General features: G+C 44.1%; 2 protein-coding genes across 3 annotated transcripts in view; one reads left to right on the top strand and one right to left on the bottom strand.

Annotated features, from left to right (window-relative positions):
* The window catches only part of DNAJB1 (DnaJ heat shock protein family (Hsp40) member B1), a 100,407-nt gene that overhangs the window by 56,142 nt on the left and 16,402 nt on the right, over nucleotides 1-27,863 (bottom strand). The window lies entirely within an intron of this gene.
* Nucleotides 17,976-27,863, top strand: part of TECR (trans-2,3-enoyl-CoA reductase) — a 78,227-nt gene continuing 68,339 nt past the window's right edge. Inside the window, exon 1 of one of the 2 annotated variants that reach the window (XM_089651768.1) lies at nucleotides 17,976-18,118. In XM_089651768.1, the coding sequence (XP_089507894.1) occupies nucleotides 18,104-18,118 (15 nt within the window). In that variant the 5' untranslated portion in view covers nucleotides 17,976-18,103. The remainder of the gene's footprint in view (nucleotides 18,119-27,863) is intronic. The other variant, XM_089651769.1, reaches the window with a different exon arrangement.

The following is a 27,863-nucleotide window of genomic DNA, read 5'->3' as shown; positions in this document are numbered from 1 at the left end:
GCAAAAAATCCGCGACAAGGGATAGAGAACTGTAACTTGATCCTAATCAGAGCTGGAAGGGACTGATTTGGAAGAATCAATCCAGATATGCCACACCTTAGAAAATTTAGCGAACACCCCCTAGATTCATAAGTATATTTATATAGAGGGAGGACTGTATTAACCAAATGTTTCCAGAAACTGGATGTGGGGGCATGAGGGGACTTTCACTTTAAGAGTATCGCTTTACGAGCATAAAAAAAGCAAGAAACCAATCAAGGTTCTCATGGTGCGAGAGATAGCTAAGGCCTGAACCAAACTCAACAGACAAACCTCAATAGACAGTGGTACAAAAACCGTAGTTATAGAGGCAGGGGCAGACTGACAACTCATGGGGCCCCCGGGCAATAGAGGATCATGGGGCCCCTGTGTCCTTGCCCAAACTCAAAAAAGCCTATAAAAAAGGTACCAGGGGCATCTCATGGGGCCCCCACTGACCCCGGGCCCTCGGGCAGTGCCCGAGTTTTCAAATGGTCAGTCCGCCTCTGTATAGAGGATATATTGTCTACTACATTTGTCCAGTACCTCTGGATAACAGGGCAGCTCCAGAAGATATGTAGAAATGTTGCAATGCCAACATCTAGAAGGGTGGGCTGGAAACATCCGGTGCAGCGTCTGAGGAGTATAATATATTCTATGTAGAATCGTAAACTGAATAAATTGGTCATGAGTAGAAGCCAATTGCTGCACAGGATGCTCCCATATGTCCTCCCAATCCTCAGAGTCCAAATCAGGCACCTCCACGCGCCTTTGCGTAAAAAGGTGCTCAAGACCAATATGTACTGACTGTTGCAAGGCTTTGTAAATAGAGGAGAGGGGTTTCTTCAGGGAATCATCCCATAACATGGACTCACGCCCTAACTCCAGGAACTGTATTGGACTGCCCTGAAATTGTCGATAAAAAGCGTGACGTAGTTGAATGTATCTAAAAAAATAGGAGTTGGGAAGAGCATTTTGAGCTTTTAAGGAATCAAATGTTCTGAGCGTGCCACCCTCACAGATCTGCTGCAAATACTTAACATTTTTTGATGCCCAAACCTGGGGGTCAGGGAACAGAAAATTCTTTTAATAAGGGGTTCAGCCTTCACAGGGTGTGGGGCGACCAAACTAGGGATTCTAAAGGAAAGTGCAACCACCAGGCCCTAAGGACCGCTCTCAAAATGTGTAAAAATTTAAAGTGGTTGTAAAAGGCTAAAGGTTTTTTTTACCTTCATGCATTCTATGCATGAAGATAAAAAAAAACGTTTGTGTGCAGCAGGCCCCTCTAATTCTTACCTGAGCCTGATCTTGATTCAGCACTCTGCATGGGAGCCTCGGCTCTCTTGGGTCTGTCTCTCATCATTGGCTGAGACACATCAGCAGGAGCCATTGGCTCCCACTGCTGTCAATCACAGCCAATGAGGAGGGAGCAGGGGGTGGGGCTGATCTGTGCTCTGTCGGGAGTGAGCATGCACAAGTGCAGTGGGGAGGAGACTGGGGCGCCAGCAGGGGACCCAAGAAGAGGAGGATCAGGGCTTCTCTGTGCACAGAGCAGGTAAGTATAACTTGTCTGTTACTTAAAAAAACCCAAGCCTTTAATATCGCTTTAAAGTGGAACTTCACACTCTCAATCACCATGGAATATTTTGAATCCTTATGCTGCTAGCATTAGTAAATAGATAGGTAGGTATATCATATTTACTTGTCTTAAACTTTTTTTATGTATTTCTTCAGTTACATCCTGGTTTCCATGCCTAGAAAAATTATATCATACATCCCTGCAGTCTTCAGGAGATAAGGGAAGGTTCTAAGCTCAGGCAGTGCCTGAGCTAAGGGCAGATGGATTCCAGGAAGTGCTAAATTAATCATCTGCACTTACTAAAAAGTCCCCTGCCAGAAAATCCAGAAGGTGTTTTTCAAAAATGATTTCTCAGTAAATTAAAGCATAGAGACATGGATGGATGGAGGAGTTTGTTTTGAATATTAAAAATAAATGAAATAACATTTTTGGTTTTTAGAGTTCAGATGCAGTGCAGTTCCACTTTAAGTATACTTATGTAAATGAATACAAGTAAAGAGAAGAAGGAAGAAAGTGAAACACGAGCGAGAGGGAGAAATATGAAGAGGTGAATAACACCCCTTCAACCATCCTGTGTGTTCCAGAGATATAGCATATCTATGGATCCCATGTTTTTCCAAATAAATGCATTTCATCATTAAAGATGGCGGATAATTTTTCATTTACCATTATCCATCATAATTTTGTGGTTAACAGGAAAATAAATATCAGAAATAGGCAATGTATTAGATATTTAAAGCTTACGATTACAATGCATATGACTCACTTTCCACTGCATACATGTAACATATGCAACAGTGACAATATCCAGTAAAGAATGAGAATTATGCGCCTGCTTTTTATATTCTCCAGAAACTCTATATATAGAAATAGATCTTATTACTATGCTCAAAATAACTAGTAGACATTCCACATTGTCCCTACTGTGAAGGCCAAAATGAGGGGATTATAGAAGTTTATACATTAAATCAGAACCGTCCAAATATTTGGATGGAAGGGATTTTGGAACACTTTGCAACTCTTCAGTCCTATCAGCCTACCTTCACAATCTTAAAGTGAACCTGTAGCCATTACAGCCACAAGCAACGATTGATATGAAAGCAACCAGATCTCTAATTCCAGTTAAATTGACTTTCAAAAAAATCTTTTTATGACGTTTATTTCATGAACATGATTGCTCTATTTCACAGTCACATTGATACATGTATGGCCACCGTCAGTCTGCAAGCTGCATTAGAAGTGGAAAAACCATATAGTATTGAGAAAAAAATGGGACTTTTAAGTTATAGAAGTAGTCTACATCATTGGAAAATGAAAAGAATACATTCAGTATAAGATGATTTGTTAGGGTACAATCACCTAAAAAAGTGCTATATATTAAACATACTTTAAAAACTCAAATAGGGCTCAAAACAACATCTCTTATAAAAACAAGGACATTGATATGATTGTGAAATACAGGTAAATACACATTTACAGATAAGTGAAGACAGCATGTCGCCATGTGCTTGATCAGCAAGCAGCCAGCAAATCCACATCAGTGCTACAAGAACCCTTAAAGCTGGCTGGCGAGTTGATTTTTGAACCCTTTTTTTTTTTCCTTTTTTATTGAGCTAGAAGAACCCTTGTCTATACAAATAAATAAATATATAATTAAAAAAAAATAATATATATATATATATATGTACAAAATTGAAAATAGTAGAACATATTTCATGTTACAGGTCTTTTATATCATGTCATATGTTAAAGAATTCAGTCATAAGCTGCCCTGTGTCTGCACACCCTCAGGTAGATTTACTAACACTGGAGTACTCAGAATCTGGTGCAGCTGTGCATGGTAGCCAATCAGCCTCTAACTTCAGTTTGTTCAATTAACCTTTGCAAATAAAACTTGGAAGCTCATTGGTTGATATACAGAGTTGCTCCAGATTGTATACTCCCCAGTTTTAGTAAATAACCTCCAATGTGTCATTGACAAAATAAAAGGTTTTCTCTGAATGGCACCCGCACTGAGCGGACAACCTCCTGTGTTCAGTAAGCAGCAGGACTGCCACTTGTGTCAGGACCCAGAAACTAGCAGTAATCACAGTAGTAATGGTGCCCATTAGAGTCATTTCCAGCTTCCACAAGGATCCCACAGTTATGGCACATAAAAACTTGTTGGACCAATGTAAACATTTCTGTATTTGGAATTCGACTTTAAAGTGTTACTAAACCCAGGACCCTGCATTCAGTATATCTGGTCTCCCATAGTACACAGAACATGGAAATGCAATTATTTTAGTAAATATAATCTGCTAAATACCTTTTCTCATCAGCAGTCTTGTGACTTCTATCAGTGTCCAGCCGAGCATTGGTTAAAGCTTGTAGGAGGAGTTTTCTCTAGGAGGATGCAGAACCCCTGACCTCTGTCTGAACAGTGCTGATTGGCTGTATGCTGATCACATTCACTCTCCCAAGAAAGGAAAAAAAACAACCTCTCTAGCAATACACACCAAACTGAGCATATGCAGAGTGTCTCCACATAATATGTCTTATCAGGAGATAAGAGGGGAGCACTGGAAGATGGGGAGGATCAAGGGTCGGACTGACAACTCATGGGCCCCCCAGGCAATAGGGGATCATGGGGCTCCTGTGTCCTTGCCCAAACTCAAAAAAGCCTATGAAAAAGGTACCAGGGGCATCTCATGGGGCCCCCTACTGACCCTTGGCCCTCGGGCAGTGCCCGAGTTTCCATATGGCCAGTCCGCCACTGGGAGGATCAGAGAAGTCAGCATCAAACAGTGTTTTTACACAATGCAGAGGATTAACCCCTTAGGTTCCACAGTGAGTATAACAAGCATGCTTTACTGCATATACAGACTGATTTTACTGTTGTGGGTTTAGTAACACTTTAAGAAATTGTCGTGCAGCACTTTTATTTATTTGCATAAAGCTCGAAATCAGTGCGCAAATAAACATCAGCACATTTTTGTCTATGTCCATCTTTGCTAATCTCCCAACTCAACATCAAAGATACAATGATGATACTTGTATCAAATCTTGTAACAAATCCATGCCCTATGTATCCAAAATGTAATCATTGAGATTCACTGCCCAGCAGGTTGAGACATCTAGTGGTGAAAGATAAATATTACATCACAATTCATTTGACATATTGAGAGCTTGAAGGATTGAAGTCAGAATTTTAATTTTTTTTATGTCTAAGAGGGTGGAGGGTTTTCAGTGAAAATAGGAGGGATATGCTGCCAGTGCCAGAAAAAGTTTACATGTTGTTGGCAAACTACTGAGGAATAATTCAGCTAGGGACAGGCTGAGTAAAGAGCTGACCACCAGGGATGGGTTGTGGGCAGGGGTGGACTAACCATTTGGGAACTCGGGCAGTGCCCGAGGGCCTGGGGTCAGTAGGGGGCCCCATGAGATGCCCCTGGTACCTTTCATAGGCTTTTTTGGGTGTAGTTTGAGTGTGGGCAAGGACACAGGGGCCCCATGATCCCCTATTGCCAAGGGCCCCATGAGTTGTCAGTCCGCCCTGGTTGTGGGTAAAGGAAGTGGTCAGCATCAAGGGACAGAAGGCTGGTGGGGGAAGAGACAGGTGATGTGTACATACTAATGAGGACGGGGGGGGGGGGGGGCAGGATGATGGCCAAATAAAGATTTGATGGTGAAGGACAAGTTGCAAGAAGGAAAGGATGTGGCTGGACAGAAGAGGAAGGAATCTGTGAAGGACATGGTGCTGGTGGAGGAAGACATTGGTGAAGGATAGGTTGATAAACAGAGCATCAAGGCAGAGGTTACAGCTGAATGACACAACAAGGATAGGGGTGCAGAAATATTATGACACACATACCAATGTGTCTCATCTGTCTTACATGTTCACACATATTAAAAGACTTTCACTGAGGGTCCATTCACCCTTCCGCTTTGTAGTAACACCAGTGCTACCATGCATGTTACTGCAACACACACAAATGGTACCACAACATACTAAGGCAATGCACCTCTGTTGTAAAATGCCACAATGCACCGCTGACAGGGCTCCCATTTTCTCTCAGTCCCTCATCAGGATTGTGGACTCTGGCAACTTGAATGGCTGAGCTGCGATGACATCACTTACAGCACACAGGTCTAAAGGAAAGGCACGGGCATGTCGTTCCTTCAGAGTGCATGTGTCGGTGCTCTACACAGGTATTTACTACACAGTGCACGGTTAGGATATATTTACAGTACCTACAGGTAAGTGTTATTATAGGCACAATGTTAAAATTAGACCTTAATACCACTTCAATCCTGTCTTCTCTGATCTTCCCCTTATACTCCAGTCCCCAATTCATCTGCTGATAGTACAGAGCCCTAGGAGGCACTCCGCACATGCTCAGTTTGGTGTATATTGCTAAGAGTTTTTGGGGTTTTTTTGGAGGGTGCATGTAATCAGCACAGGACCAATCAGCACTGTCCAGACAGAGAGTCAGGGGTCATGCAGCTTCATAGGACAGTCAGAGCCAGGGGCGAACTGACAACTCATGGGGCCCCCGGGCAATAGGGGATCATGGGGCCCCTGTGTCCTTGCCAACACTCAAAAAAGCCTATGAAAAAGATACCAGGGGCATTTCATGGTGCCCCCTACTGACCCCAGGCCCTCGGGCAGTGCCCGAGTGCTCGAATGGTCAGTCTGCCCCTGGTCAGAGCAGAATGAAAACTCCTCCTACAATCTTTAACCACTGCTTGGCTGGACACTGATAGAAGTCACAAGACCACTATATACTGCTGACGAGAAAAGGTATTTAGCAGTTTTTATTTACTAAAATAATTTCATTTCCATGTTGTACTGTGGGATATCGGATATAGTGAAAGCAGGGTCCTGGGTTTCGCAACATTTTAAGCTAATAAGACATATTGGCAGCTCACTCATTTTAGGGCCCATTCACAACAGGTCATTGATTCCTCCCAATGTTTGCATCCTAATCTTGATTACCCCTGTGTTTACCTCCAAAACCTTACCCCCTATTTTTAGATCCTAAACATAACTCCTCCCCATATTTAACTCCTAAACTTTATCCACCCATCTTTACCTCCTAAACATTACCCCTCCCCATCTTTACTTACTAAATTTGATTCCCCCGTCTTTACCTCCTAAACTTTATACCCCTTTCGATCTTTACCTCCTAAACCTTATCCCTCCAATCTTGACCTCCTAAACTTTACCCCCCTTATCTATACCTATTAAACTTTATCCTCTCTGTCTTTACCTCCTAAATATTATTCTCTCATACATTTACCTCCTAAGTTTGATCCCCCTCCTTCATCTTTACCTTCTAAGGCTCTTTCTTTCTTTCTCTTTCTTTCTTTTTCTCTCTCTCTCTCTCTCTCTCTTTCTCTCTTTCCTTCCTTCCTCCTTGTCTCTTTTTATCCCTTTCCCTATGCTTTCTTTTTTAGTCTTTCCTTGCTATGTGTCTTCTTCATTTCTCTCTTTCTCCCTGATCTTTGTATGTTTCCTTCATTGTGTGCTCTCGTTCTTTTTTCCCTTTAGTCTTTACTTTGTGTCTCTACCCTTCCTTTCTTGGCCTTTTTTAGTTCCTTCCTTCTTTGCTCTTCAGTACTTTCATTTCCTCCATATCTGTTTGTTTTCTTCATTCATTCCATACTCTCCATCTCTTTCCCTTTTTGCTACCTGTCTCATTTCTTCCTACATTTCTCTTTATTTTTTTCACTCTGTCTTCCTTTTCTCTATTTCCTTCCCTGTTCTAGGTATTGGTTCATTCTTCCTAAGCTTCCTTGTATTTCCTTGCTGTATGTTCTATCTCCTTTCTCCCTGCCTTTTTCTTTTCTTTCTTTGCTGTTAGTGTCTTTCCTTTCTCCTCTAATTCTATTTCCTTCCTATGCACCGTCAAAAGGCCAGACTGAAAGGTAAAGTCAGATGGAAAAAGACCCAGTATTCATACTGTATATCTGATATCCGGAATGATAACAGATTTTCTTTCACTTTCATGTTTGGTGATAACAGGAAACAAGAGAAATACAGAGGGTGAATCTCCCTAATGGGGGGCACAGATAGCAACCTGACAGGGCTTCTAATCCCTACCCAAAATTGAAAAAAGTTTTGCCTTCAGTTTCATTTTAATTTTTTGGGTTGATTTACTACAGTTTTAATTTTGATGTCAAATTTCAATTTAGTTTTAGCTATACCGACCAGTATGCCATTTCCGGTACGAGGTGACGCACTTCCGGACGCAGCGGCCATATTGCTACACCCAGTAACCATGCAGTAGACCCATAGGATGTGGTGACAGGAGTTTCTTACTGGGAATACATGTGAGTGCAATATCAAGTTTATCCACTTTCAAATAAAAAGATTACTGCACTATGGAAGGATCTTTGTTTTGTATCTCATGTATGTGGCCTTAAGTGGAGGTGGAGTGGATAAGGTGTGCTGGGGAGAAGTCTATATTCAATCCCATAGTCCCTGTGATGAGGAGCGGAATTGAGAGGATCCGGTATTGATAATCATAGCCTTTTGGCCTTGTGCAGGTCAGTGTGTGGAGGTGAGAAGGCATTGCTGCCATTTGAGGATCTTTTTTCTTTTTCACTGGCGTGAAGATCACGTTTGCACAATTTCACTTGCATGGACTTTATGTTTCAAAATAACACAGATGTTTTCCTTTTTTTGATCATTTAATGTTTATTTATATACAGTGTGTTTAGACTAGATATTGATAAACCAGCAAGGGATGTGATTCCCTTTTTCTTTAGAACCACTAACACAATTTTTAGAATTATACACATTTTTTAATGTTTTTTTCACTTTATATTGTTGAACATTTAATTGTATTTTTTGCAATTTTTTCCACTGAGCACTATTGTGTTGGCACGACTAGCATTATATAGCACGAGAATATTGCACATGTGTTAGATTTGATTTATAGCGCTTCACTATATATTTATAATTTCTATTGGCTGTAATGCCATTGCATATTATTTGAATATAAAAACTTTAACAGTTCTCTTAATAATGAAAACACGTTTTAATTGATATCTTTATATATAAAACCATTTATCTCCTTCCTCTAGATCAGTGGTCTTCAAATTGTGGCCTGGGGGCCAGAGGTGGCATTGTTTTTCCCCACTTACGGGACCTTTTCTGCTCCCAATGGGCACAGTTAGGCCCCCCTAAAGTTTGAAGGACAGTAAACTGGGCTTGAAAGTTTTGAAAGTTTGGAGACCTCTGGTCTAGATCTTCAGAGCAGGAGCTTCTAGGTGAGACCCCACAGAGCCTCCAGCATCCAGATAATTGGGGTTCTGGAGGCTGGCATGGGAAGGGTTTAGCCAACTTAAATTAGCAACAGGTGCATTTATATTAAATAATCAAATTATATTAAATAATTTTAGCAGATTTCCTCTATTTATCATTTTATTTCATATGAAAGTTATGGGATTTAATACCGAGCTTCAAGATGAAACAATGCCTGACAGAGGGGTAATGGTGCACAAGACACAGATTTCCTATAACTAGACAGTATGTGAAATGACGTTTAGATTGCAGCCTGTGGATCACTTTAGAGATAATTTTGGATTGGTTACTGTTGGCTGTTGGGCATCATCATTGGTTTTACTGCATGTGTTTTGGTGAATTTTCCATACAAACTTGGTAGGTGATAGAGACCTATAACATGAACGGGGTTCATCTACATAAATGATTCTGTTGATTTGTATCAGTGCTCATTACAAATGGTGACTTGATGTGCCTGGTTGATTACATCTATCTATAACAAACATACATGAAATAACTACCATTCTGTTAATGGCATTCGATTTGACTCCTACTGCTGGCCATGCATATCTTCTATAGCCAAATAGCACATCAAAGCATTCAGCCAATTCTGTTTCAGACGGGGTATCATTTGCACATGTTCACTGAATGGTACTTGGAAGCTTGCCTTGTGTAGGCCCAGAATAGACTGCTGTTTTTTTCATTAATGTGACAATTGGTTCACATGAATGGTGTTGATTAGAAATTGCATTGGCTTAAAGGAAATCATATTTCTGGTTCATAGACTGGATTCGTGGATTTGAAGTAAAGATGGAGATAGAGAGAGAGGTGAATTATGTGTGCTAATATCCCTATAATTTATTTCACTGAATACAACAGTCATTGGGTATATGGGACTTTTAGGCACAGACATCTACAATATAGCATAAAAGATATTAAAAAAATTCATTTTTATAGTTATAAACAGAGGCGAACTGATCATTTGGAAACTCAGGCGCTGCCCGAGGGCCCGGGGTCAGTAGGGGGCCCCATGAGATGCCCCTGGTACATTTTTCATAGGCTTTTTTTTCGTTTGGGCAAGGATACAGGGGCCCCATGATCCCCTATTGCCCGGGGGCCCCATGAGTTGTCAGTCCGCCCCTGGTTATAAAGATAAAAAAATGAATAAAACTGATGTCTTTGCCAGGTCCCAGAGTGACTGGTATGGCTGGTTGGGACTCTGGTGTGCTCTATGTATCATTGCATCCCCTGATTGCATTGCCTTTTGAGTACATGTCTATGTTCCCTAGGTCCCTGCCTGTGGTTCTTCTCTCACACAACTGTCCAAGCGTTCTCTGGGTCCATAGGCTGGAATGTTTTAACACCTGGATGATAAGTATCTAGTTCTCTTGTGTGATATATGAGTGTTTTCCTGCCCCTAATGATGAAACGCGTTGGGTAATTTCCATGCACATAACTGTACAAGATATGTGTCTTGTATACAGTATGGACAACCTGTGTATAAGGGAGAAAAATACCTTTCTCAGATAAGCCAGAACTGTATTGATGTTTTTTCCTTCATAACAATAACAATTTTATTTTTTTTCTTATATGCTATATTGTAGATATTTGTGCCTAAAAAGTCTGCATACCCAATGTATGTTGTATTCAGTATTACCTCTCAAAGAGGTAGTGTGTTTCTCTATGTCTGACTAGGCTTACCCTGCAGAACCCATTTTGTATCATTGTGTCTGTTCACATTTCAATGCTCAGTCTTTTTTTTTTTGTATAATTAACTTTTATCAAAGCATAAAAAGTATTATACATAAAAGATGTGTCACCCACATGAGATTCCATCAATCAAATGAGATGCCTTGGGTACAGTAGTAGGACATTAAACATGTCTATAGTATTACTATCAGAGAGAGACAGCATGCACCAGATAAAATAAGCACAAAGCTAATAAAAGTCACCTGTCTGTAATTCATAGCATCAATAGTAGTAAAATGCATAACGAGATTGTTCCCTCTGTACAGAGCCCTGTGTTGTTTGTCAACACAGAACTCTGGGCTAGGACTGGACACAGCAGATCAGCAGGTCCTGCCCATGAATCATTGGCTAGGACCTGCTGACTATGTCTCACTGTGTTCAATCAGAACAGAGCCAGAGCATGCGTGCCCTGAACCCAGAAGAAAGCCACAATGTACAGGTACATTATGGTGCCTGTATGACCTGCCCAGCTGCAGTAGATAACTGTCAAAGTGAAACACTGGTTGAAGACGGGGAGACTTAGAAACTCATCAAATCCCTCTGGGGGATACCCTTTTAGGTTTAGTAATGACATTACAAAGGTAAAGTGCTTCCTTAAATGGATGAGTAGTATTTCATGACCTGTATAGACAGTTCCAGTTTGGGGAATAGGTGTCTTCTGCTAGTAATGTTGGGGCCCATGGACAATTTTTGGATAGTTATAGGCCAGTAATGTTCAGCAGCTAAACAACTGGACTGCTAAAAGCAAGGGTTTCTTCAAAGCTGAAATGCGATGTCTGCATGCAGTGTCTGTAAGCAGTTGAATGGCAGAAAGAGGTTGAGTGTCCACCAGCTCAGCAATCCCAATGTGGATGCAGCCTCTGAGGAAACAGAATATGTTGCGCTGGCTTTTGCATCTCAGCTGAGAGGTGAAGGATGGTCACCCAGCAGGCTTTCAGCACTGTGAAAGCAGCAGCAGGAACAAGGAGATGGATTTTGAAAGTTTCAGAGTGAAGATGAACAGATGAGGCACCCAGTCTAGTGATCTACGACACAGATAGGAAGATCCACTGCCTGGAATGTCACTGTATCCAGCTAGGCGGCAATAGTCTGCTGTGGCTGTGTGCACGACAGCAGCCTCCAACTGTCCTGTCTGAAGTCTTGAGCCAAGAGAGAGAGCCTGCTAGATGCAGTTAAATATATAGGCTCTCCCACAATTCTTTTAGCTAGGTCAGCCTCCTGGTATGTGTAGTTCAAACAGCACTCAGGAATACAATGTGGCGTGGCAGTGGGACTACAGGTCCCAAGCTCCATGCTGTACTCAGGAAGGTAAGCTCTCTCACTCTGTAGGTAGGAAGTAATGCAATCACATGAATACTGGGCACAAGAGGGAGACTGCTTAGTCCATGGTTCCCCTTGTCAGTGTCCTCTAGTTTCATTATAACATAGTGGGCACCTGGCTACATAAGGGCATCGTTTTTGTTTCCAAAGTCTGGGTATCAAACCTTTGATGGCATTTAGAAGGTGCAGAGTGTTCTGTCCTTCCATTAGAAGACGCAGAGTGTTCTGCCCTTCCACTAGAAGACGCAGGGTGTTCTGCCCTTCCACTAGAAGACGCAGGGTGTTCTGCCCTTCCACTAGAAGACGCAGGGTGTTCTGCCCTTCCACTAGAAGACGCAGGGTGTTCTGCCCTTCCACTAGAAGACGCAGGGTGTTCTGCCCTTCCACTAGAAGACGCAGGGTGTTCTGCCCTTCCACTAGAAGACGCAGGGTGTTCTGCCCTTCCATTAGAAGACGCAGGGTGTTCTGCCCTTCCATCAGAAGACACAGGGTGTTCTGCCCTTCCATTAGAAGACTCAGGGTGTTCTGACGCAGAGTGTTCCGCCCTTCCATTAGAAGACGCAGGGTGTTCCGCCCTTCCATTAGAAGACGCAGGGTGTTCCGCCCTTCCATTAGAAGACGCAGGGTGTTCCGTCCTTCCATTAGAAGACGCAGGGTGTTCCGCCCTTCCATTAGAAGACGCAGGGTGTTCCGCCCTTCCATTAGAAGACGCAGGGTGTTCCGCCCTTCCATTAGAAGACGCAGAGTGTTCTGTCCTTCCACTAGAAGACGCAGGGTGTTCCGTCCTTCCACTAGAAGACGCAGGGTGTTCCGCCCTTCCACTAGAAGACGCAGGGTGTTCCGCCCTTCCACTAGAAGACGCAGGGTGTTCCGCCCTTCCACTAGAAGATGCAGGGTGTTCTGCCCTTCCATTAGAAGACGCAGAGTGTTCTGCCCTTCCACTAGAAGACGCAGGGTGTTCTGCCCTTCCACTAGAAGACGCAGGGTGTTCCGCCCTTCCACTAGAAGACGCAGGGTGTTCTGCCCTTCCACTAGAAGACGCAGGGTGTTCTGCCCTTCCACTAGAAGACGCAGGGTGTTCTGCCCTTCCACTAGAAGACGCAGGGTGTTCTGCCCTTCCACTAGAAGACGCAGGGTGTTCTGCCCTTCCATTAGAAGACGCAGGGTGTTCTGCCCTTCCATCAGAAGACACAGGGTGTTCTGCCCTTCCATTAGAAGACTCAGGGTGTTCTGACGCAGAGTGTTCCGCCCTTCCATTAGAAGACGCAGGGTGTTCCGCCCTTCCATTAGAAGACGCAGGGTGTTCCGCCCTTCCATTAGAAGACGCAGGGTGTTCCGTCCTTCCATTAGAAGACGCAGGGTGTTCCGCCCTTCCATTAGAAGACGCAGGGTGTTCCGCCCTTCCATTAGAAGACGCAGGGTGTTCCGCCCTTCCATTAGAAGACGCAGAGTGTTCTGTCCTTCCACTAGAAGACGCAGGGTGTTCCGTCCTTCCACTAGAAGACGCAGGGTGTTCCGCCCTTCCACTAGAAGACGCAGGGTGTTCCGCCCTTCCACTAGAAGACGCAGGGTGTTCCGCCCTTCCACTAGAAGATGCAGGGTGTTCTGCCCTTCCATTAGAAGATGCAGGGTGTTCTGCCCTTCCATTAGAAGACGCAGGGTGTTCCGCCCTTCCACTAGAAGACGCAGGGTGTTCCGCCCTTCCATTAGAAGACGCAGGGTGTTCCGCCCTTCCACTAGAAGACGCAGGGTGTTCCGCCCTTGCATTAGAAGACGCAGGGTGTTCCGCCCTTCCATTAGAAGACGCAGAGTGTTCTGTCCTTCCATTAGAAGACGCAGGGTGTTCTGCCCTTCCATTAGAAGATGCAGGATGTTCCGCCCTTCCATTAGAAGACACAGGGTGTTCCGCCCTTCCATTAGAAGACGCAGGGTGTTCCGCCCTTCCATTAGAAGACGCAGGGTGTTCCGCCCTTGCATTAGAAGACGCAGGGTGTTCCGCCCTTCTATTAGAAGACGCAGAGTGTTCCGTCCTTCCATTAGAAGATGCAGGGTGTTCCGTCCTTCCATTAGAAGACGCAGGGTGTTCTGTCCTTCCATTAGAAGACGCAGGGTGTTCTGCCCTTCCATTAGAAGACGCAGGGTGTTCCGTCCTTCCATTAGAAGACGCAGGGTGTTCCGTCCTTCTATTAGAAGACGCAGGGTGTTCCGCCCTTCTATTAGAAGACGCAGAGTGTTCTGTCCTTGCTACGTTTCCCTGTGTGTAACTCAACATGCAGCTAAACATTCCTATTCTGCAATAAACCAGACTTAATGTAATCTTGGAGCTTTATTAACAACACAAGGTGGGTGAAACTATTAGGAAAAACAGATAATCAAATGTGTGAAAGAATACAAAACACAGTGAAATAATTAGGCTCTGGATGGCAATAAGTCCATGCTCAGCAGCGATGCTGCCTGTAGGGGATGTAATTTCAGTCCATGACATGCGCTGCAGACAATTATGGCTGGTTCCCTTCCCTCATTTATTAAAGCAGAGCACCAATCTCCTGTTAGAAAAAATAGAAGTCAGCAGCAACAAAAACTATACATTTTTTTAAACTTAATCAGGCATTTTTGGGAATGCCTATAAATGTGAGACAGAAGCATTTTGCACTTGAAGAACTGCTCTCCTCTAGAACTTCTGTGCTCTTCTTGGGCCAAGGAAATAAATGCCTAAAGCTTAATTCACATGCAAAAGTTCTTGGATAAAGCTTGTAAAATGCTTTATGTATGCAAAAACCTCCCCAAACCTTTGAAATTGCCAGAAATAAGCTTTTCTTAGGTGTGAATGCGGGCTAATAGATGGTGGAGCTCTCACTGAAACGAATGACTGTACGCTGTTATACAAAGGATTAGGCCAGCACTTCAAAGGTTACTAAACCCACAACAGTAAAATCAGTCTGTATATGCAGTAAAGCATGCTTGTTATACTCATTGTGGAACCTAAGGAGTTAATCCTCTGCATTGTGTAAAAAGGATGTTTGATCCTGATTTTCTGATCCTCCTCTTCTTCCACAGTCCCCAAGCCATCTGCTGACAGAACAGAGCCTTGGGGGTACTCTGCACATGGTCAGTTTGGTGTGTACTTGTAGAGAGGGTTTTTTATTTTTTCTTAGGATGGTGCATGTGATTGGCACAGGGCCACAATGTCCAGACCAGGGGCGGACTGACAACTCATGGGGCCCCCGGGCAATAGGGGATCATGGGGCCCCTGTGTCCTTGGCCAAACTCAAAAAATCCTATGAAAAAGGTACCAGGGGCATCTCATGAGGCCCCCTACTGAGCCCAGGCCCTCGGGCAGTGCCCAAGTTTCCAAATTGTCAGTCCGCCCCTGGTCCAGACAGAGCATCAGGGGTCCTGCAGCCTCATAGGACATTGAGGGGAGAATGAAAACTCCTCCTACAAGCTTTAACTAGTGCTTGGTTGGACACTGATAGAAGTCACAACTGTTCTGACTGCTGATGAGAAAAGGTATTTAGCCATTTCTATTTACTAAAATAATTGCACTTCCATGTTCTGTGTACTGTGGGAGACTAGATATAGTGAATGCAGGGTCCGGGGTTTAGTAACACTATAAGTAAACTTGCCCATGCACCTCGGCATACAACCTTGGGTACAGATTTTATGCATTTAGGGCTCTCTGTCTATGCGCACGCGTAAGTTTACATGAACCCTCATATAGCAGCATTTTCACTGCAATGCATAGCTGTACACTGTGTGATGGGAGTCACTTTGGGTGGGGGGCCCATGGAACACAGCTCACTTTGGAGAGGTGGGGAGACACCTGTAACAGCTCCCCATATCCCTATTATGTGTAAGTCACCCTGTGCACTCTTCAGCAGGAAGGGGAGGGACAAATTTAGATGGGGGGGGTGCCTGATTTAAATCTTGCCTATGTTTACTATGTCTTTAAAAAATGCCCGTGATACACACTGTCACACCACACAGTAATATAACATATGGCAGCTTCCTTCACAGAGCCAAGGATCGTTTAATAAGAGCGTCGCCTTAAAGCAGAACTGAAGGATAACGATTTGTTTTTATTTTGAATAGAGTGCGGGGAGTTCTAGCCCTTCAGGTTTTTTTATTGTGTCCCACTGGGGAGATTTCTCCTAATTTCCTGTCCCATAGTCAAGTTAAGAAGTGGAAGGAAGCCCTTTGAAGTGAAGGAAAGCTCTGGTAGTGACCAGGGTCAGCAGAACTAGTGTGCCCATTGAAAGGTTTCCCTTCTATTCCTGTTCTGGTGATCACTCAAAATGTGGCCTTTGTCTTCACTATCACCTTCAGAGATAACAGTCATCGGATCATACAGAGGGGGAATCTCACACGGGGCAAAACCAAGAACACACACACCACACTTTGAAAAAAAATTCAGGAAATCACATTTTATGATTTTTAAAGAATTTATTTGCCTTGCACTGCTGAACATAAGTATTTGAACACCTAAGAAACAGCAAGAATTCTGGCTCTCAAAGACCTGTTACTGTGCCTTTAAAAAGTCCACCTCTACTCCACTCATTAATCTAACTTAGTAGCACCTGTCTGAGCTCTTTAAAGACACCTGTCCACCCCACAGTCAGTCAGACGCCAACTACTACCATGGGCAAGACCAAAGAGCTGTCAAAAGACACCAGAGACAAAATTGTGGACCTCCACAAGGCTGGAAAGGGCTACGGGGCAATTGCCAAGCAGCTTGGTGAAAATAGATCAACTGTTGGAGCAATTGTTAGAAAATTGAAGAGGCTAAAGATGACTGTCAGTCTCCCTCGGACTGGGGCTCCATGCAAGATCTCACCTCGTACAGCACAGTGTATAGGGTGCAGTGGTCTGGAGCATGTAATGTACAGTACAGTATATAGAATGCAGTGGTCTGAAGCATGTAGCATTTTATAGGGTGCAGCGGTCTGGGGCGTGTAATGTACAGCAGTGTATAGGGTGCAGCGGTCTGGGGCGTGTAATGTACAGCACAGTGTATAGGGTGCAGCGGTCTGGAACGTGTAATGTACAGCACAGTGTATAGGGTGCAGCGGTCTGGAACGTGTAATGTACAGCACAGTGTATAGGGTGCAGCGGTCTGTGGCGTGTAATGTACAGCAGTGTATAGGGTGCAGCGGTCTGGAACGTGTAATGTACAGCACAGCGTATAGGGTGCAGGGGTCTGTAATGTACAGCACAGTGTATAGGGTGCAGGGGTCTGTAATGTACAGCACAGTGTATAGGGTGCAGCGGTCTGGGGCGTGTAATGTACAGCAGTGTATAGGGTGCAGCGGTCTGGGGCGTGTAATGTACAGCACAGTGTATAGGGTGCAGCGGTCTGGAACGTGTAATGTACAGCACAGTGTATAGGGTGCAGCGGTCTGGGGCGTGTAATGTATAGGGTGCAGTGGTCTGGAACGTGTAATGTACAGCACAGCGTATAGGGTGCAGGGGTCTGTAATGTACAGCACAGCGTATAGGGTGCAGGGGTCTGTAATGTACAGCACAGTGTATAGGGTGCAGGGGTCTGTAATGTACAGCACAGTGTATAGGGTGCAGCGGTCTGGAACGTGTAATGTACAGCACAGTGTATAGGGTGCAGTGGACTCCGGTGGGTTGGCCACTCGTCAGCCTTCATACGGACCGGAATGTGAATCCTAGGTGGGTCTGATGTGCTGAACCACTATGCAAACCACGTGACCATAGGGAATTTTCATTTTGACCTCCCGGAAATCTCCGCTCGCCCCCGGAATCCCCGGTGAGAAGACACCTGTCACCTTCCCCGAGTCCGAGCACCGCGCTACAAATAGCATGACAGCTGCCCATCACTCTGTGCTCCGCCCCTTGACGCAGCCCATCAGCCCATTGGTCAGGTAGCGTTTCTCCTTCACTCCGACTCTCTATTGGCTCCCCCGGTGTCACTCAACCAGAACGTGCCCCGCCCCTGCACCTTACTCTAATTCCGCCCGTAGAAGGGGACGCGAGCGATAATTGGCTTGACGCTAAAAGGACACGCCCTCCCATGCCAGTCTCGAGGCCCTGATTGGGTATCCCTCCCCCAGCCATCCAGTCAATCTGTTGCCCCGCCTGTGGTTGGAGGTCTGGCAGGTAACAACTAGGTGTGTGTGGCTGCGGCTGAGCCCGGTGGAAACATGAAGCACTATGAGGTGAGCGGTGTGTGTGCGGTGTCAGAGCGCCCCCTCCTCCCCTCACGTATAAAATGTCTTCTGCAGCCGGTGTAATCCGCGGAGACTGAGAACAACGAAGCTGAGAGGGGGACGGGAGCCGGGTGGGGGCAAACCTAGTGAGAAGGCGAATGGTGGGGGAGGAGGCAGAGCTCAGACTGACACCATAGATGAAGACTAACAGCTATAAATATGATGAGGACACCGTATGGGGGAGGGGAGCCACCATTTACCGGGCTGGGGCAGATCTAGGGGGGGTTGCTGTACTCACACCCACCCTTTATTCCCGGATGTTGTACAGATGATATATATCAGTCTTCAGAGAAAATCTTTCTCATGACTGACTGACCATCTTGGAGATCTGATGGTGCGCACGCTTGCTGTCGCTCTGACCATATATACAAGGAAAGCATCAATGTTCAAAGTTTGTAGGAGGTTCTGTGTGTCTACGGATGCACACAGCCCGCACATCTACCCTTATAGCAACTGGTTACTATGGTGGCAGATGCAGAAGAGGAGGAGCTGGTAGGGGACCTAAGAAGAGGAGGAGCTAGGAGCACTTGTAAGGAACCTAAGAAGAGGAGGAGCTAGGAGCACCAGTGGGGGACCTGAGAAGAGGAGGAGCTGCTAGGAGGGTCTGTGGGGTCCTTAGAAGAGGAGAAGCTACGAGCACTGGTTGGGGTCCTGAGAAGAGGAGGAGCAAGGCGTGCCAGTGGGGTCCTGAGAAGAGGTGGAGCTAGGAGCGCTGGTGGAAGACCCGAGAAGAGGAGTAGCTTGGGATGCCGGTAGAGGACCTGAGAAGAGGAGGAGCTAGGAGTGCCAGTGAGGTCCTGAGAAGAGGTGGAGCTAGGAGCACCAGTGGGGGACCTGAGAAGAGGAGGAGCATCTGTGGGGTCCTGAGAAGAGGTGGAGCTAGGAGTGCCGGTGGAGGACCCGAGAAAAGGAGTAGCTTGGAGCGCCTGTAGGGGGCCTGAGAAGAAGAGTAGCTTGGAGCGCCGGTGGAGGACCTGAGAAGAGGAGGAGCTAGGAGTGCCAGTGGAGGACCCGAGAAGAGGAGTAGCTTGGAGCGCCGGTGGAGGACCTGAGAAGAGGAGTAGCTTGGAGCGCCGGTGGAGGACCTGAGAAGAGGAGGAGCGCCGGTGGAGGACTCGAGAAGAGGAGTAGCTTGGAGCGCCGGTGGAGGACCTGAGAAGAGGTGAGCTAGGTGCGCCGGTGGAAGACCCGAGAAGAGGAGTAGCTTGGAGTGCCGGTGGAGGACCTGAGGAGGAGCTAGGAGCTCCAGTGGGGGACTTCGGAAGAGGAGCTGGGAGCACGGTTGGGGGCACCAAAAGAGTAGCAGCTAGGAGCACCGGGGCAAGACCTCAGAAGAGGTGGAGCTAGGAGTGCCGGGTGAGGGTCTGAGAAGAGGAAGAGCTAGGAGCATCGGTGGCATACCCCAGAAGGAAGAGCCCGGAGCATCGGTGGCGGACTCCAGAAGAGGAGGAGCTTGGAGCGCCAGCAGGGGACGCCAGAGTAGGAGCATCTGTGGGGAACCCTAGAAGAGCAGAAGCTAGGAGCGTTGTTGGGGAGGAGGATTGGGGCCTCTCTGTGCATTATTATTACACAGGGCAGGTAAGTATAACATGTTTATTGTTTTAATTAAAACAATTACCTTTACAACCACTTTGAATGCCACATACACACCCCACGTGTTTGTACAATAACACGCGGCCGCAGCATCAGAACGCCAAACTCATAGGGCGTGCAAGTAGCCTTTCCTGCTTCCCGCCCATAGGACATACCCATACATCCTTGGGTTTGAGTAACTATACTGTCATGAACCCAATACCTTTTTTTTTTTTTTTTTTTTTTTTTTTTCTTTTTTTAACCATAGAGATGACCAAGGGCCAAAATGTTCTTGGTCATCTCTGTGGTCTAAAAAAAACAGAATATACGAATATTTTGTCACTGCCGGTTTTGGTCTAATGTAACCAGACCATCACCAGCCTGTGAAAGCACCTGATCAAACTGATCTTGGTGTGATGACTATTATTAATATACAGGATTATATAACACCAACAGGTTGCTCAGCGCTTTACAACATGAGGGCAGACAGAACAGTTACAATATAATTCAATGCAAAAGAATTCAGAGGGCCCTGCATGTTAGAGCTTACAGTCTAAGAGAGAGGGTCAAGAGATACAAAAGATAATAGCTGTGGGGGATGAGCTGATGAAGAAAGTGGAAATACAGTTGTTCGGTATGTGCAGAATAGGCCTCTCGGAAGAGAATGGTTTTCAGTGATCACCTAAAAGTGGACAAAGTAGGAGATAGATTGGGGTAGGGAGTTCCAGAGGATGGGAAAGGCTTGGGAAAAGTCCTGGAGGCAAGCATGGGAGGAGGTGACAAGGAAGCTAGAGAGTCTTGGGTGGAACGAAGAGAACAATTTATTTGGTGTTTTGAGACTAGGTGATGTTTCTGGGGGGGGGGGGGGCAGAGTTGTGAATGGCTTTGTAAGCTGTTAGTATTTTGAATTTTATTCGTTGCGTGAGCAGAAGCCAGTGGAGGGATTGGCAGAGAGGGGTGGGAGATACTGAACGGTTGGTAAGGTGGATGATCTGGCAGCAGCATTCATGATGGGCTGAAGGGGGGATAGCCAATGAGGAGGGAGTTGCAGGAAACGAGGGGAGGGATGACCAGGGAGTGAACTAGGAGCTTGGTGGTGTCATTGGTTAGGAATGGACGTATGTTGGAGATGTTGCATAGGTTGATGAGGCAAGCTTTGGACAGTGATTGCATGTGGGGCCAAAAGGTTGGTTCAGAGTCCGGGATTACACCTAGTACCTTGACATGGGGGGATGGGTTGATAGTTATGCTGTCGATCTTGACAGAGAAGTCAGGGATGGGGCACATGGGGGAGGAAATATTATGAGGTCGGATTTGGATAAGTTGAGTTTGAGAAAGTGGTGTGACATCCAGACCAGGGGGGACTGACCATTTGGAAATTCTGGCACTGCCCTAGGGCCTGGGGTCAATAGTTGGCCCCATGAGATGCCCCTGGTACTTTTTTTTTTTTTTTTTTTTTCATAGGCTTTTTTGAGTTTGGGCAAGGATACAGGGGCCCCATGATCCCCTATTGCTCCAGGGCCCCATGAGTTGTCAGTCCGCCCCTGATCCAGACTGATATGTCTGGTAGTGTCATTAGTGAGACTGGTGGAGTCAGCGGAGGGGTAGAGAGTGATCAGAAGATTTTAAGGGCAGAGGAGAGATCTGGGTTGAATAGACGCCACATATGTCTGTAAAGAGGACGTGCCATGGCTCATGTTATCATATGGGATGTTGTTCATCTCTTGTTATAGCAATGAAGTTGATCCAAAAAAATACATTAAAAGAGACAGCGTAAAAACAAAATGTTTAAATAACATGAAAAAACATCCTCCTCTTCTGGCGTGCCCCACTGGCACTCTAGACTCCTCCTCTTCTTCATGTGCCCCCCTAGTAAGCTGCTTGTTATGGGGGCGATGTGCAGGCTTGATCCAAAAGCAGGATGTGTGGGTCCATAGACACCTAGAAGCTCTTACAAGCTTTGGCCTACAATGTATTTACGGTCAGTATGATGACAAGCGCACACACACCATCACATTTACAAGCTCGTCGTTCACATGGAATTTTCGATCTGCAGACTCTTGGCATGTGAACGCAAGATCTGAGCTTGTAGGTGTAGTGTATTGCAGTAGGTGTGTGGGATTACGTAGGTAGGTCGATAGATATTGCAGAGGGAAGCTTGAATTGTTATTCATTATGGAAGCACAGGTCTAGATCATAACACTTTATTGCATGCATGGAAGCTACCTAGGCGCATATTATAGATTGGACATATGCTGCATTGTGTAGTTTCTCTATTCTTGATATGAAGTATTTTAAATAGGAATCTGAGGGCTGCTATTCATTGTAATATTTACAAATATTCTGCTGGATTTTGTCATCTGTTGCAAGTATCTTGTAGACTGGTATGGAACCTAATAAAAGACTCCCTCTGGAAAAAAAACAATTGAAGTTGTTGCTATGGAGATACTTTTTAACCCCCTTCATGCCTAAGGGTAAAACAAATCTTAACGCCTGAGCACAATTGTGCAACTTTGACATGTGTTAGTAAAACCGTACATATCATCACAACTACTTTGTACATCCAGGTGGATTATACCTTGATTTTGTAAGGACAAATTGGGCTTTCATTTGGTGGTAAATGGTAATGGATAGCTCCCTTTTTTTTTTTTTTTTCTTTTTTTTTCTTTTTTAATATCAAAGCAAAACCGGCCTAGAATAGTAAAAAAAAAAAATAATTGTTTTTATTTTGCTGTGTTTTCTTGTTACTACCTTAACCTACCACCAAAGAACAACCCAAAATAAATTTTCCAGCTCTTGATCACAGCGATACCATATATGTGTATGTTATGTGTTGTTTGTACCCGTAGTACAGCCCAGAAACAATAGTGCGTATTTTGTTTTTTTTTTAACCTAAAACATGCTGACACTGATACCAATACAAAAAAAAAAATCCTGACCTTTTTGACTTTGACCCTGACCTGGCGCTGAACTAGATCAAACCTTGATCTAGGTATTTTTTCTTTATTTTTTAACAAATATTTTTTTCTCTCTATGCCAGGAGTTAGAGAGATACAATATATCTCTCTCTTCTATTCATAGAGCGGAAAAAAACCAAACACGGGGGCCGGGCTGTACAGTGACTGATCACTGTGATAGCCAATCAGAAGCTATCACAGAGATCATGTGACCCGGCATCGGGAATCCCGGGTCCTGATCGTTAGAACAGTACCCGGGCTCTCAATGATACCGCGGTCTTTCTGCTGGGAGAGCGCCTTGCGGCACGCTCCCAGGAGAAACACAGGTACGCAAATATGTGTCCCCATGGAAAAAAGCCAAGTTCTGTGAGATCGCATATTTGTGTTATGTCGGCGTCAAGGGGTTAATCATCATCCTTTAGGCTCATTTCACATCTAGGGGTGGTGCCACTGCGGGACCCGCACAAATACCGCCAGCTGAATCTACCCACACAGAGAAATGCGGGACCCACGGGCGCGTGCCTGTAATCCTAGTGCAACACCGCCGGCTTTGCAAATCACAACCATACTGGGAACCTTGGTTCTCATGTGGGCTGCGATTTCAAAAAATAGTGCAGGGACTTCTTTCCTGCGTGTCCCGGAGCACAGCATCCCCTTCAAATGCAAGGGCTCTTGTGCCCGCACAAATCATGGGCCGTATATGTGTGAGCCTAGCCTTATATATGACAACAGTAGTGTACCCATGTGATCCTCAGCTTGGAAACTCGTATTTATGTGAATGCAGCATCTGAGCTCCAAGATCATTTTCACCTCACTAGCTCACTTCACTTACTGCACGTGAATGCAGCAGCTCAAAGTTCTTAGAGAGTGTTCGTAAGGAATATCTGACTTGAAAAATCCCTATTTACTGCATGTACAATATCATGTGTAGAAAATGCAGCAACAATAAATAAATAATTATAATAGTGCTTACAGTTCTAAACATGCATGTGTAAATTGTGCTGATCAATCTATTGTGCTCATGAGGGTCAATATATGCTACTCATGAGATCTTCCAATGCATACATATGAACTCCCATAGAGACTGCACATAACCAGTGCTGGAAATATACCATAAATAGTGTACACAAATACAAAATAAATCATCCTTAATAGTGATCTGTCCCTTTTTAAATCCTTAATCACATCACTTGGACCTGTGTGGTACACTTCCTGTATACCCTGATACAAATACACCACCAAAAAGTGTGGACTGGATGCAGTCTCTATAGTGGCGGACCGTCCCTTTAAATCCGCTGTACTTTAAGTAAACCAGTGTAATCACACTGCTGCGTAAACGTGTACGGTGCTCCTGTGTCACCCCTTAGTGCTCTTCCACCTGCAACACACTATTGTGCTCACTTCCACGTTTGACCCATATTGACAGGTCAAACTGCGCTTTTCCTTTTAACCCGGGAGGGTATAATGGTACACAGATCTTCACCACTGTTTGCCAGCACTTTTAAGCAGATCCAGATCACTCCATATCCATGTAAAGAAATGCTCAATACAGTGAAGTATTTCTACTAAAATCAGCCTTTATTAAAATGATATACGTTCAACTCACATGAAAATGTGTCCTCCTGGGACACTACAGGGTTAAAAACCCACTATACAGTGTTTCTGCCAAATGTATATGGAAATCCCTCTTTCAAAATGGCGGCACTTGGACTTCCGGTTAACGGCTTGATGTCATCAGCGTACCCTATGCGTTACGTCACAACACGTGACTTCATCAGGAGTAGCCGATTGGATGTCAAGCCTTCCATTTAAATCCATTCACTGATTGTAATGCACTGCATCTGTGCCGGCACCATTTTGTTACAGACCGTCAATGGTCTCGGGGCGCCATTTACTTGAAGACAAATACATCGTGAATGTGTATTGACCTCACTCTGTACAGAGGGATTACCATGGCAACTACAATTACATGTATATACTCAGATACATCGGGAACAGATACTAAGAGGTCTATTGTTTAATGTATCTCCTAAGGGGATTATATGGACACAAGGTGCTGAATATATGTAAATACCTATTAAAGCAGAATGTTATATACTGGATCTCTCTATACTATGGACACTAAAGGTGCTAAATAATGGGGACATATATGAATATCTACTCAAGCAGGAGGGTATACGACATATAATCCTAGATCTTTCTATACTCCTAATAATACCATATATAAAAATTATAATTATATAAACAATGTTAATAATAGGGATAGATAAAATCGAATGGGAATATATGTAAACCTCTCTATGACACTCCCAAAGCTGTAAGGTGCTAATAATGGGTATATATCTCAAATCATGTAGGGGATTATATATGAACACTAAAGACTACCATACAGGATAAGTAACTCATAGGTGTGTGTTCTATGTTATGGGCATGTAAATACATCAAACTCTTACTAGTTGCTTGCTATATACCATACAGGTGAATTCATATCCATGCATTCCATGCATAAAGTATGCAAGATTGCGTGTCGCCCTAATATGCTAAATGCATCTAACAGGTTGTAAATACTATATTAATACTATAAACAATAAAGATGGTAAGTGTATGAGGGTTATGGGCCACACTGTATGATAAATATATATTGGTATATTCCTAACATATTGCAAACATAAGCAGTAAATGATCATAAATGATGTACATATCCATATATAATGCTCAATAAATCAATACACCGTAATAAACGGTCCCAGTATATTATCCGGAGGAGTGTTCCCATACCATAAAAGACATAAAATCATATTCTATATTATTAAAATCATTACTACAATAAGTACATCCATACTCATTACTGATGCCATAATATACATGATCCTACTACATATTAAAGAGGTCGTATGTATCCAACCTGATACCCTGGTAAATGGAATGGCCATGAGGGGCTATATGAGAACCCCACCATATCAATGCTCTATATATGGATATGTACATCATTTATGATGATTTACTGCTTATGTTTGCAATATGTTGAGAATATACTGATATATATTTATCATATAGTGTGGCCCATAACCCTCATACACTTACCATCTTTATTATTTATAGTATTACTATAGTATTTACAACCTGTTAGATGCGTTTAGCATATTAGGGCAAAACACAATCTCGCATACTTTATGCATAGATATTAATTCACCGGTATGGTACTGTGAAGGAAATAAGTATTTGATCTCCTGCTGATTTTGAATGTTTGCCCACTCACAAAGAAATGATCAGTCTAAAAATTGAATGTTCGGTGTATTGTAACGCTGAGAGACAGAATAGGAACAAAAAATTCAAATAATGCATGTCTAACAAATGATGCACTAATTTGAATGTTCATGAGGGAAATAAGTATTTGATCCCCTTCAGAAAACATGACTTAGTACTTGGTGGCAAATCCCTTGTTGGCAATCAGAGGTCAGACGTTTCCCATAGTTGGCCACCAGGTTTGCACACATCTCAGGAGGGATTTTGGCCCACTCCTCTTGGCAGATCCTCTCCAAGTCATTAAGGTTTGGTGACTGACATTTGGAAACTGGAACTTTCAGCTCCCTCCACAGATTTTCAATCGGATTAAGGTCTGGAGACTGGCTAGGCCACTCCAGGACTTTAATCTGCTTCTTCTTGAGCCACTCCTTTGTGGTCTTGGTTGTGTGTTTTGGGTCATTGTCCTGCTGGAACACCCATCCACGACCCATTTTCAATGCCCTGGCTGAGGGAAGAAGGTTCTCACCCAAGATTTGACGGTACATTGCCCCGGCCATCGTCCCTTTGGTGTGATGCAGTTGTCCTGTCCCCTTAGCAGGAAAACACCCCCAAAGCAGAATGTTTCCACCACCATGTTTGACAGTTGGGATGGTGTTCTTGGGGTCATAGGCAGCATTCCTCCTCCTCCAAACATGGTGAGTTGAATTGATGCCAAAGAGCTCGATTTTGGTCTCATCTGACCACAACACTTTCAACCAGTCCTCCTCTGCATCATTCAGATGTTCAGTGGCAAACTTCAGCCTGAACATGTGCTTTCTTGAGCAGAGGGACCTTGTGGGCACTGCAGGATTTGAATCCTTGTCGGCGTAGTTTGTTACCAATTGTTTTCTTGGTGACTGTGGTCCCAGCTGCCTGGAGATCATTGAGAAGATCCTCACGTGTAGCTCTGGGACGATTCCTCACTGTTCTCATGATCATTGACGCTCCACGAGGTGAGATCTTGCATGGTGCACCAGACCTAGGGAGACTGACAGTTGTTTTTGTGTTTCTTCCATTTGCGAATGATTGCACCAACTGTTGTCACCTTCTCACCAAGCTGCTTGGTGATAGTTTGGTAGCCCAGTCCAGCCTTGTGTAGGTCTACAATCTTGTCCCTGACATCCTTGGACAGCTCTTTGGTCTTTGCCATGGTGGAGTTTGGAATCTGATTGTTTGATTGCTCCTGTGGACAGGTGTCTTTTATACAGGTAACAAAATGAGATTAGCAGCACTCCCTTTAAGAGACTGCTTCTAATCTCAGCTTGTTACCTGTATGAAAGACACCTGGTATCCAGAAATCCTGCTGAATGATAGGGGATCAAATACTTATTTCCCTCATGAACATGCAAATCCGTGTATAATTTGTTACACATGCATTTCTTTTGAATGTTTTGTTGCTATTCTGTCTCTCAGTGTTACAATACACCTACAATTCAATTGTTAGACCGATCATTTCTTTGTGAGTGGGCAAACATTCAAAATCAGCAGGGGAGCAGTACTTATTTCCTTCACTGTATAATCCCCTACATGATTTGAGATATATACCCATTATTAGCAGCTTACAGCTTTGGGAGTGTCATAGAGATGTTTACATATATTCCCATTCCATTTTATTTATCTATCCCCATTATTAACATCGTTTATATAATTATAATTTTTTTATATGGTATTATTAGGAGTATAGAAAGATCTAGGATTATATGTCGTATACCCTCCTGCTTGAGTAGATATTCATATATGTCCCCATTATTTAGCACCTTTAGTGTCCATAGTATAGAGAGATCCAGTATATAACGTTCTGCCTTAATAGTTATTTACATATATTCAGCACCTTGTGTCCATATAATCCCCTTAGGAGATACATTAAACAATAGACCTCT

Source organism: Staurois parvus, unplaced genomic scaffold, assembly GCF_062004578.1.
Source record: "Staurois parvus isolate SC_StPar_1 unplaced genomic scaffold, SC_StPar_1.0 ptg000662l, whole genome shotgun sequence".
NCBI classification, from domain to species: domain Eukaryota; kingdom Metazoa; phylum Chordata; class Amphibia; order Anura; family Ranidae; genus Staurois; species Staurois parvus.
This window is presented reverse-complemented; position numbering and strand designations above follow the sequence as displayed.